The sequence below is a fragment of the Nematolebias whitei genome, chromosome 7 (genome assembly GCF_014905685.2).
Source record: "Nematolebias whitei isolate Nwh7 chromosome 7, NemWhi1, whole genome shotgun sequence".
Lineage (NCBI taxonomy): Eukaryota > Metazoa > Chordata > Actinopteri > Cyprinodontiformes > Rivulidae > Nematolebias > Nematolebias whitei.
In genome coordinates, this window is record NC_056504.1 from 29518412 (window position 1) to 29531407 (window position 12996).

At 40.7% G+C, this 12996-nt stretch overlaps 1 protein-coding gene across 1 annotated transcript in view; it reads right to left on the bottom strand.

Annotated features, from left to right (window-relative positions):
* Positions 1 to 12996, bottom strand: part of LOC119412758 (testis-expressed protein 264) — a 60078-nt gene that overhangs the window by 7115 nt on the left and 39967 nt on the right. Inside the window, exon 3 of the mRNA XM_037679794.1 lies at positions 9315 to 9480. Coding sequence (XP_037535722.1) covers positions 9315 to 9480 — 166 coding nt within the window. The remainder of the gene's footprint in view (positions 1 to 9314; positions 9481 to 12996) is intronic.

The window sequence follows — 12996 nt, forward strand, 5'->3', positions numbered from 1 at the left end:
GAAAAATGATTGTCAAAGTTAACACAGAAACTCCTGTCACCCAGATAAGAACGGAACCATTCTAGCGTCACCCCAGTAATCCCAACCCAGTGTTCTAGCCGACATAAGGATGCTATGATCAACAGTGTCAAATTCAGCAGTAAGGTCGAGGAGTACCAGGATCACAGACTGACCAGAGTCATTTGCTAGCAGAAGGTCATTACAGACCCTTACTAAAGCTGTCTCAGTGCTGTGCAGTTGTTTAAATCCTGACTGAAAAATCTCAAAAATTCCATTTACGTTCAAAAACTTGGTTAGTTGACTAAAAACTATTTTCTCCAAGATTTTAGAAAGAAATGGAAGTTTTGAGATTGGCCTGAAGTTTGAACAAGCTGCAGGGTCAAGTCCGGGTTTTTTAATTAATGGAGTTACCACTGCATGTTTTAAAACATCAGGAACCACACCTGTAGCCAAACCGCTGTTAATAAAGGCAAGAACAGAGGGTCCAGTTGACGGTAGAACCTGTTTAAAAAATGCAGCAGGGATGGGATCAGCAGGGGAGCATGAGGGTTTCATGTGACCAACGACCTCATTTAAAAATGAGAGTGAGATGGGGTCAAAGTGACTGAAGACTCCTGAGCAGGGGACAAGAACTGAAGGGTCAGCTGTGGAGTGTGGAATTGATGACCTAATTGACTCAACCTTTTCAACAAAATGTCTGACAAACTTATTACAGGTGTCAACAGAGGCCTCAATGGTGGCAGACTGAGGCACTTTTAGAATGGTGTTAATGGTGTTGAAAAGAACGCGGGGGTTGTGACTGTTTGAGTTGATAATTTTTGAGAAATATTTGTTTTTCTCCTGTTTAACGGTGGTTGATAGGCTTTCCAACATGTTTTTAACATCTCAAAAGACATCTGAAGTTTATCTTTTTTCCATCGATGTTCAGCTCTTCTGCACATGCATCTTGCCTCTCGTGTGGTCTCGTTTACCCAAGGGTGGGGCGTGCGTTTTCGATTCCTGAGCTTTAACGGGGCGACTGAGTCCAGGATCTGTACACATGCCTCCTGATGCTGAGAAAGCAACTCTTTTGTAGTAAGACCCACAGAGAGTTCAGAGTCTGAAACAGAATTACTAGCAAAGATTGAAGAGAAGAGTGTGGTGGTGGAAGGGTTAAAAATCCTACAGGGCTTGGGTGTGGGGGGAGGTGCAGGTTCACAAATCAGTGAGGTGTTGAATAAAACTGGTTTGTGGTCGGAACAAACAGTGTCACCAATTTCTAAATCAGAAACAGACAAACCGTGCGTTAAAACTAAGTCAAGAGTGTGGCCCTGCTGGTGAGTCGGACCTACAACACTCTGAACAAAGTTAAAGGACTGGATGAGATCTAGAAAGTCCTGAGCTAATGGTTTATCAGGGCAGCACACGTGGATATTAAAGTCTCCTAAAATCAAAACCCGATCATATTGGAGCAGAATACCAGTTAGAAAGTCAGAGAGTTCATTTAAATACGGTTTATGGTATCCGGGGGGTCTGTAAAAAATAGCACACACAACTGGGTTGGAGCGGCCCAGCTCACAACAGAGCAGTTCAAAACTCGAATAATTTGCTGAACCATGGAGCTGTCTGCAGTGCAAATGTTTCTGAAAAACAGCCAATAATCCTCCACCATGACCAGTTGTCCTTGGAGCATTGAAAAAAGAACAATCAGAGGCAGTAATTCCACAGAAACACTGAACTCACCAGGGCAGATCCAAGTCTCAGTGATGAAAAGAAAGTCCAGTCGGTTGCAGCAGAAAAAGTTGTTCAAAATAAAAGTTTTATTAGCCAGCGATCTGGCATTTATCAGAGCCATCCTCGTAGAATCCACCACAGGAGGAGAGGATTGCAGTGTCCAGTCCAGCGGCCTCAGATTTGCAGAGTTAGACGCACGCCTCCGGCAGGAAACCCAGCCACGCACAGGCCCAGTGTGATGATGGGACCCCGACAGCGGGACCAGACAGCGCGCCACAGGATCTGTACAGCGCCAGGAACGGAGGTGGAAACGCTCACCATCAGCTGGAGAGGATGATTCAGAGGCAGCAAGCAGGGCTTTAAGTTTCACCAGCTGGCCAGTGCGTTTTCCACGGCGTCTGGAGCGATGTCTCCTGGGAGGTAGGTGCGCGCCTCGCTGCAGGTAAGCAGGCACGTCCACCAGCAGCGGGGGGTCCAGAGTTACGCTCGTATTGATCAAAATAAGCGACATTGGTGCCACAAAGTCGAAGATCCAAAAGTTGTTTTCATTCATACACCAGCAGAGCGTTGATGTCACAGATGACAAATGAAAAAAACACCAAAAATACGAACACCATCAGCAGATGTGGATTGCAAGCCATGTACACAGGCGCCATCTTACCGGAAGAGTAGGGTTGAGGTAGAAATAGATCGAAGGATCGGGGCCTTATCTAGAGTGATAAAGGTGATGTGATGGTTTGTCATGGTGAAGAAGGAGCTCAGCCATATATTACATCATATTCAAAGCCTCACCTGCGATCACAAGGCACAGATCCATTCCATCCATTATCTTTTACCCGCTTTTTCCATTTTGGGTCATGGGGGTCGCCGGTGCCCATGTCCGGCAATCATTGTGCGAAGGACACCCTGGACAGGTCTCCAGTCCATCACAGGGCCACATAGAGACAAACGAGACAAACAACCATTCACTCTCACTCACACCTAGGGACAATTTAGAGTTACCAATCAGTCTAACATGCATGTTTTTGGTCTGTGGGAGGAAACCGGAGTACCCGGAGAAAACCCATGCATGCACAGAGAGAACATGCAAATTCCATCCAGAGAAGCCCCCGGACCGGGATTTGAACCAGGGACCTGCGCGCTGAGAGGCAGCAGCTCTACCAGTTGCACCACCGTGCTGCCCAGCACGGATTATGATTAATAAATTAAGATGTTGGATAAAAGCAGCTTCGTTCATGTTCATGCTGCTGTTCGACGTAATGTTTTTATGCTATTGGTGCTTTGTGCATTTTTGGTTGATGTTTTTCTTGGTTCATTATCTTGGATGTTATTGTTTTTCTTTTACATTTTTATTGTTGGATGTAACTGGGACCCTGTGTACATAATTTCGTTCCATCACATGTACCTGATGTGATGCGAACGACAATAAAGAATCTCTGACTCTCTGAAATAAAACTTCCTCTGTACGGTGGGCAGACTCAGCCATAATGTGAGGAGCTCCGTCATCATGGGGGGAGTACAGATTAGAGCCGCTGCATCTCCACATCTAAAGGAGTCAGCTGAGGAGGTTTGGGCATCCGATTTGGATGCTTCCTGGGTGCCCCCCCTCTGAAGAGTTTCTTGTTTTTAGGCACATTCTAATGAAAAGAGAGTCAAAGGAAGACCCAGAGCTTGCTGCAGGGGTTTTATATCTTCACTGACCTGGGAACCTCGTGGGATCTCTCAAGAGGAGCTGGAAAGTGTTGTTGGGGAGAAGGATGTCTGGGTTTCCCTCCTGGCCCTGCTGCTTTCACAAGTCAGCCATAGATAAGTAAGAGAAAACAGATGTATTGATGTATGTTGCTGAGCAGTTAAGTGATCAGAATATGAATACCAATAAAAAATGTATCCTTTTAGCAGTCTTTTATTTCCTCTGACTTTTTAAAAACACCTTACAAATAGAAATACAATTAGCCAACTTTTAGTTTTCCACATGAACAACTTTCACACTAAAGATGTGCCACAGTCAATGAAATTTTATGCTCAGTTATGGCAACAGTTTTTCAATGATGAATGTTTGCTGGTTGTGTTGTTAAAGATGAAAATTGTCTGACTCCAGTTAACAGCTGTGCAGTCAGTATATACTTATAGAATGGTATGAATTTCCATTTTTCCTAATACAAAGAAAGATGCAATCAGCCAGTGAAAGACCCCGTTGACCACCAGTTATTTTTTTAAGAAACTTGTTTGTCTAAACTACCATACTCAATGACTTTGATTTGATTTTGTCAGCATCCACATGTAAAATGATAAGTCAGAGAGCTAGTTTACACATGCAGCTCTCAGCTGAATGTGCTGCTGACCTCCAGCAGGACAGACAGCGGAGTGTTACAGGAAAAGCGAGCCATTGTGCCAGAGGGGGGTTGATCTGGTGCCTCTCTTCAGTGAGAGGCCGCCTAAGTTTGTTCAGGTTATAAAGGGATTTGATGCTAGATGATTCTGAAAAAGTAAAACACACAGGTCTCAAAGTTAGCAAAAATAAGTAGAAGTTGGGGGCAAGGTTGAAACTCATAACAATTTTTAATAACACAAGGCGGTGTGGAGGCTGGCTGTCTTGTGAGAGAAAGGATATAGCAACAATATTGCAACTTTAATAAAACAAATGCTAGTGCAGAATTTGACTATACTGATACAAGAACTGTTGTTTTATTTGTGAGTAAAAATAATATACAGTAGTTTTCAGCCACAAATGATCAAGGTTCAAGGTTCTTTTTTGTCATTCACATCACATGTGGTACATGGGGTAGAACAAAATTGTGTACTCAAGGTCCCAGTTATACCTACAAAAAGCAAAAATGTAAAGAATAAAAAAGAAAACAGTATACAAGGATCTAAGATACATGCTAAACAATAACAATATAATATAATACTGTGTATTAAACAGCAGCCTGAACACGAGTCTGTTGTGAGCAGATGGGTATGAATACAGCAGCTTATGGGTAAGAAATCAGCAGCACTGATAAAGTGTCAAATCTCCAATTAAAGTAGCATTACTGTGATTTTCCTATCCTGATGCATGCTCAATTTTCCTAGTTAGGGATTTGAGTCCTACAGCTTCAGGGTAGAAGCTGTTCCTCAGTCTAGTGGTTCTCCAACTTAATGCTCCTCAATCTCCTGCCTGAGGGGAGTGGGGCAAAAAGTGTGTGTGCTGGGTGAGGGGCTCCTTCATGATGCAGGTGGCCCTCTTCCTGCATCTGGAGGTGTAGATGTCTGTGATGGTGGAGAGGCTGACTCCAACAGATTTCTGTGCAGCCTTCACCACTCTCTGCAAAGCTTTTCTTTCTGCAGCTGTGCAGCCTCCATGCCACACGTTGATGCTGGAGCACAGGATGCTCTCCACTACACACCTGTAGAAGGAGGCGAGGACTGAGCTTCCCAGACCAGCTCACCTCAGAGTCTCTGATGAGCTTTGTTGATCAAGCTGGTAGTGTTGTTGCTCCAGGTGGGGTTGGTATTCAAAGTCAAGTCAAAGTCAAAGTCACTTTATTGTCAAAAACTGCAATATGTACAGGACATACACAGGATTGAAATTACATTTCTCTCAGACCGCGGTGCAACAATAACCATTTAACATTAAAATATTTATTAAACATAAGCATAAAATGAAGTAATAAAAGCATGATACTGTCTTAAATTGTACTATAGCGGTATAAAAATATTTTTTAAAAAGTATATCTATAAAATAAAATGAAATGAAATGAAGGTCCTGACATTGATATTTGTAGTGAATGGCAAAGCAGCAGGTGCACACCCAAGTACTTGTAGCTGGAGACCACTTCCACCGCAGATCCTCCTATGTGTAGGGGTTGGGTGGGGGGCAGTAGGTGTGTTTGCTCCTTCTAAATTCCACAGTCATCTCCTTCGTCTTCTTCACATTGATGTGAAGGTTGTTCTTCCTGCACCAGCTCTCCAGGTGTTCCACCTTCTGCCTGTAGCTGGGCTCACCATTGTTTGTGATGCATCCAATCACAGCTGTATCGTCTGCAAACTTTACAATATGACAGCCTGGAAAGGTAGCTGCACAATCATGTGAGCAGAGTGAACAGGAGGGGGCTCAACACACAGCCCTGGGGGGAGCCAGTGCTGAGGATTATGATGGAGGAGGAGAAGTTGTGGATCCTCACAGACTACGAATAATAACCAAGAATGAACTACTAGAAAACGTGGCACATACTGTATATCCCAATGTTTATGACCAATTGTGAACTATGAGCTGTGAGTACAGACTTTGATTTGCACACAAATCTTTAAAACAACAGACTAATCTAATTGTAACATGTTCATACCATTTAAAAACTATGGCAGATTTCTAGTGTAAAACTGATTCTGCGGCAGAGAGAGCTGCACTGAGGACTGACAGTGGCATCATTTTAGGATGCCTTCTGGCAGCACGAGGAGCCATGTGTGCAGGAGCTTAGGGTTGATAAGGTCACCAAGACAGGATTGGTATTGGGTGCAGTGGACGGTGGGTGGTAGAGTGTGAGAGTGTGCGAGGCGGAGGTGTCAACAAACTGAAGAAGCTTCCAGTGGCCTGAATGCTCGACTGGCTCACTCTGGCTGAGTTGATCCCAGTGTGACAGGAGCACCACTATCTGTCACATTATCATTCAGAGACATGGACCTGAATGTCACTTCCACTCTGCTCTGAGCCCATGACACACGAAGAGCAGGATTTGTCAACATCACTCTAGTTTTCCTCTAGTTTGTAAGAAAAAAAAAAAAGGAGATCCAAAAGGAGACTTTCCAGGTTTGTTAATTTTCTGTTGTTGGACCAATTCTGGAAGAAATATTTAGCATAAAGTGTGGGTATTTGGGGTGGGAGGTAATAAACAAAAATGGACACTAACAATCATAATGGTTTAACTTTAACAATACAAATGTAATTTGCTTTTACAATATAAAAACATATGAACTGAAAGTAAACCCTTTTAAGGGAATTTGCATTCAAATTAAAAGCAGCATGAACTATTGTATAGGGCCAACATAGTTTGGCCACATCTATTAATGACTGAAATCAGAGGGTTTCAGTCACAGTTTGGGCTAGACTCTTCATCCTAATGCTTCAAAGGAATGCATGAAGTAAAGCCTTCACAATTTCCTCAATATAGAAATTATTTAATTAACCGCGTTTCAATCCAAACTGGATTTAACTCAAATAAATTTTGACAGTAGTGAACATAACTATAAAAAAACCTCCCTTATTCAATTCAATTCAGTTTATTTATATAGTGCCAAGTCACAACAGAAGTCATCTCAGGGCACTGAACAAAAACATTTATAAAAAAAAAAAAAAAATTAATAACATTAAATTATCTGAAGAGCAGACTGTTTTGAGTCTAACTTCATCACAGACTCTCATCTTGAGTGAGCATAAAAACAACAATAGAAAGGAAAAACTCCCTCACAAGGAAGAAACCTTTAGCAGAACCAGGCTCAGGACAAGAGGTCATCTGCTTTGACTGACTGGGTTTGAGAGGAACAGGAAGGAGGAACAGATACACAATGGCAGGTCAATAATCACATGTTAAGACAGAAATAATATCAAATGAAAACTATTCATTTTGTAACAATTCATTTTAAGAAATGAGGTCAATTTGTCCTCCAGTAGCCTAAGTCTATGGCAGCATAACAAGCCAACCCTAACTATAGGATTTATCAAAAAGGAAAGTCTTAAGCCCAGTCTTAAAACTGGACAATGTGTCAGCCTTATGGACAGAAACTGGAAGTTGGTTCCACAAGAGAGGAGTCTGATAACTGGAAGATCTGCCTCTGATTCTGCTAATGGAAACTCTAGGAACTGCAAATAAGCCTGCAGTCTGAGAGCGAAGTGCTCTGTTAAGAAAAAATGGGACAATAAGATCTGTAATATAAGATGGAGCTAGGCTGTTGAGAGCTTTGTAGGTTAGAAGTAAGATTTTGAATTCAGTTCTGAATTTGACAGGGAGCCAATGGAGAGAAGTTAAAACTGGAGAGATATGATCTCCCACTAACTCCATTTAAGACCCTGGCAGCAGCATTTTGGATCAACTGAAGACTTTTTAAAGAAGTATTTGGACACCCAGATAACAAACCATTGCAATAGTCCAGTCTAGATGCAATAAAAGAAAGAACCAATTTTTCAGTAAAATTTCTGCATCCTTACTGAGATACTGTAACAAGTTCCAGGCGGGGCGAAGTGCCAGTTAAATTAAAAATGTACTGAATCCATGACATGCAGAAAAACATACATTATTCACAAAAATCTGTCATTGTTACCAATAATTTTTCTAATTGTGTGTCATGTGAAAAAGCAAATCAAAATGATCAAAGGTATTTACAGTAAAAATGGGTTTGCAAATCACAAAATACAAAAATGTATACAACAGTAAAAACAGTAATGACCACCATAATAGATATGATATGAAACATTTTGATCCATATAATGCATGTTTAAATTTTTACATGTGCTGTAGCAGAAATATTTCCATGTATTTTGTTATTGTTTTTATTTAATTTTCTCACTTTTGTTTGTGTCTAAAGCAACAAATTATTCCTAAACACAATATAAAGTCTAGCTCTTTTGACCTGAACGGCCACGAAGCAGCGTCTAATAATGATAAAACACATTTTGTGAGCTTCATCAAGATCCTTTATGTCTCGAGAAGATAAATTACCCTGAAGTAGACAAGTCTTTATGTGACTGAGCACCGTTTTCAGTGAAAGCAAGATTTCCATATGGCGTCTTTATATTTGAAGTCTGCAGAGAGTGGCAGCACAGCTCCAACAGAAGCTGTTGTGTTTGGGCTTTTCATTAACACCTAAAAAGGTGTCAGTAACAGTTTGCTTCAGCGGAGCTGCCTATAAACAAAAGAGCAGTCGAGACAAGGTCCAATTCCCCTTGATCTCATCTGTGAAATATCAGCTACATTTACTGAACAAATACATGAAAGAACTTTAGCATCCTGTTTTTCTAGGTCCACCAGAAAATAACTTTTCTTGTCACTTTTTATACACAACTTTATCTTATTTTGCTTTTATACATTTTTTTCTTATTGGTAATTAAAATGATTGATGATGATGATCAGTTTTTTTTAATTAACAATTAACCAAAAAAACTGGAACTAATGAGACGACCTAACTCGGCAATTCCCCTCAGCTCCATGGAGCTTTTTAGTGTCCATCAGCTCACTGTTTTGCATTTAGTCTTTTTTTACTTTGTTTCACTTTTACTGCTGAAAAGCTTGGAGCTAGAAAACACTGTGGAGCAGCTTAACAGCAAGAGATTTCTCTCAGGAGTTGGAAGAGACAAAAACAGGCTAGATATTGTGAAAACCAGGACAGCTGGGAGCAATAGAGGGGCCAGAGAGCTGCTCTAGGACTGTATGTTGTATAAGTAGATTGAAGTGTAGCCTTTATTATAAAGAACTGTTCGTAACGTCTGAGCTTCAAATGCTATGTTATATTACAACATTTTGGAATGCAAAATGTAAAGATTATTTTCTCTCATCTTACCCTTATCCAAGTAACAAAAAAATGCGCAACACTGTGTTTGCAAACGCAGCACGGCATAACGACTCACGTACCTGAGATGTCTGTATCGCTGTGAGATTCCTCTGGTTCTGACAGCCTTTTTTCCACCTGCCGAACTTCAGGCACATAAAAATCAACCTGCCGAGCCAAGGGGACGATGAACTGGATCTGGCCATCTTTGTAGATTTCAAGGAATGGATGTGCACAGAGCCTCCTTTCCTGAGGGATAAGTCAGTGAGCACAAAATCCAGTTAATGATTAACACGAAACATTGCATGTAGTCCCAATTAGTGTGGAAAAACACTAATTTGTGGATTTAGATGCCAAACTATTTACTTGATGGGTAAATTACTTCCAACTAAATAAATAAAGAAGGTAGCTTTATATAATCTCCAGTTTTTAGTTTGGCATAACGTTTTCTGCTTTCGGTATCAAAGTCGCACTCAATATCAGTATATTTATTTACGGAATACATATTTATATGTTTATATGTTTGAAGTTTTCTAAATTGCAGTATTTTATATGTTTCTTTATCACACTATTGATTAAAGAGAAAAGACAGAAGTAAACCCTATTCTTGTCATAATCAATTAACAATACAGTTTATGCTCATAAATGCAAGCATTACTGTGTATAGTTCTGACGTCTTTTTATTCGTCCATTTTCTTCCATTTCTCTGGATTTCTGGGGCAAGACATCCCCTGTCTTGGGAAAAATACAGGGTAAAAAATAAAAATAAAAGGTGCATTAACATCCACCATCCACTGGCAGAACCTGACTTTGTTGGCCAATGAGAACTGACAATGACATTAAGGTGTAGTGGTGTGTTAACGGGTTACAAACAGAAATGGGATTAACAGCAGCAGCTGATTTTGTAGGTTTACAGTTAAGGCTCAGGCTACACGACAAGAGACAACATCCATTCATTGATTTCTGCTTATCTGTGGTCAAATTAGGGCAAGAAGTCCAGCAGGGAAACAGATATCTCTTCCTCCAGTGACACTTTCCAATGGGATCTGAATGTGATCCCAGGCCAATGAGCTGACATAATACTAGGGGTGCACTGATAAATCGGCCGTCTGATTTATCGGCCCTGATTTCCTTAAGTTTGGGAAATTGGAGAGTGGCCGATACTTACATGAGAAACCGATTTTACAGATTTTTTTGTAGTTTTAACAACAATTGTCTAAACTTCATTTATATTTCAGAGCACTACCTCATGGCCAGTTAAAACAAGTTTGTATTGTTTCTAGGATATTGTTCAAGGGTATGTTTTTTTCAATAAAATAATATTGGAAAATTGAAGGTGCATTGTGACCTTATAACACCTGACAGTGTTGCTTATAAAACAAAATCGGTACCAGCCAAAATCGGAATCGGCAGGTCAGACTTTATAGAAATCGGTGATCGGTCAGAATACTGACAGGTAGGGGTGCACCGATTGCAGTATTCTGACCGATCTGACCGGTCGGTCAGTATTCTGACCGACCTGCCAGTTCTGGGTCTGCCCCAGTGTTTCCTCGCAGTAGAACATATTATGAAAATCTCCAGATGGAGGTGCCCAGGAGATATCCTAATCAAACACCTGAACCACCTCAACCTGCACCTTTTTATGTGCAGAAGCAACAGCTCTACTTAGAGCACCCTCAAAATGGTGAAGTTCTCACATCATCTCTAAGGGTGAGCCTGGCCACTTTATGTAGGGAGATCATTTCAGCCGCTTGTATTTGAGATCTCATTTTTTTAGACATAATCTGTATCTGACCGTAAGTAAGGGTTGGAACGTGGACGATCATTAAATCAAGATCTTTGCCTTTCACAGCAGCTCCTTTTTCACCATGACAGATTGGAGCAACCGTCTCATTACTAGGTATGAGGACTCAATCTGTTGATTCACCTTCCAGTCTATTCTTCTCACCACTGAACAAGACACCCAGATACTTGAACTCCTTCACTTGAAGCAAAGATTCACCCCAGAACCAAAGAGAGCAACGACTGACCAACTACAGCTATGTTCCAAACATTGGTTGAAAATGTAATGGAGTTTAATCTCATCCCAGTCACAACACTTGGCTGCCAACCACCCCAGTGCACCAGTGCACGTTGAAGGTCATGGCTTAAAAGGTACAAACAAAACTTTGCCATCTAGAAAAAGGAGAAATGGAATACTGTGGCTCCCAAACCACTTCTCCTGCTTTCCATGGCTGTACCTCGAGATCCTGCCACAAGCCGGATCAGAGACAAGGTGCAACTAAGGCAGAATCTAGCTCACACTTAGAATGAGCTTAACTTTATGCCAAGAACACAAACACAGGTCTTTCTTTGGTTGTATAGAGACCAGCTAATCATTAAAGCATCTATGGTACCCACACTGCTACAGCAACAGAAAGCCAAAGGGAACCAAGTTGAAAGCCTAAGATAAGGCAATATAAGACGTGGACTGGACAATCAAACCCCAATGACTCACCCTTAGCCACACCACTCGTCACACCTCATTTTGTATATTGCTTTGTGTGTTGCCTGTTTTTCTGTCTGTACAGCACTTTGGTTGGCCTTGTCGCTGTTTTAAGTGCTCTATAAATAAAACGGTATGGTATGGTATAATCTGAAGATTGAACAGAACGTTTAATTTTGTGTTTCTAAAGTACTAATAAATTTACTTATTAAAGCACAATTCCAAAGGATTATAAGTATAAGCATATTTTTTGTAACCATTTCTATTTTATTAGTCCCATTATAGTTCACTACCAAATCTATATAACAAATAAGCATAGCTGCCCTGAAGATCTAAAAGTAAACTAATCTTACATACTTTATGCGTCTCAGTGAAGGCTTTAGCCCATCAGAATAAAGTTCTGCTTGGTCCTGACTGAAAGTGTCTCACTTATGCAAGGTTTTAATTTCATGTGACACATTTATATTCCCTGGTGCAAGCTTAAGCGACATAAAATTTCTAATCTCTTGTACTGCTTCATGATCAAAATTCATCATGTCAAGTCAGGGCTCCACACCGCAGAATGAAGTTAAATGCACATGCACTCTCTCCAGCATGCTCTGGGTCAAGCCTCAGTCCTCCTGCTGGTGGGAAAACCTCAAAACACCTTGACTGGAAGGAAACCAGGCACGTCCTAGAGGACACACAACCTACAAGACATCTAAACTGGGTAAATAAACTTCTATGCCCTCAGAATTTGTGCAAAGTATAAAGAGCTGGTGTAATGTTTCACACCAAAAACAAAAACTGTTCTGTTCGTTGTGAATTTGAGGCTTCAGCGTCATAAGCTCCAGTGGGAAAAAAAAATGAAAGTACTTCCCTACTAAACTAGCAGTACTTCAATGCTATAATAATATAATATAATGTAATGAATATAATGTAAACAGTGTTGGCAAATGATTGCTTTCTCAGTTGACGTGTCCAGAAACTCTTGGAAAAGTCATGTTTCATAGTCTCACCTTATACATTTCAATTTAAATAATTTAATTAGAATATCATGTCAGGGCATTATTCTAAAAAGTAACAAGTCCATATCACATCAACACGGTTGCATGTTTCGTAATTCAGTTCAAAGAGTTTAATAAACAACAACGACCCTCAAACAAAGCTTCACAATCATAAAGACAAGTAACTTCTTAAAAAGGACACAAACAACAAAAGATGATCTCCCAATTATGCATTCAGTCAATTCTTAGTGTTTTTTTTATATGTGGAGACCCTTGCTGTCTCTGGCCTAATCT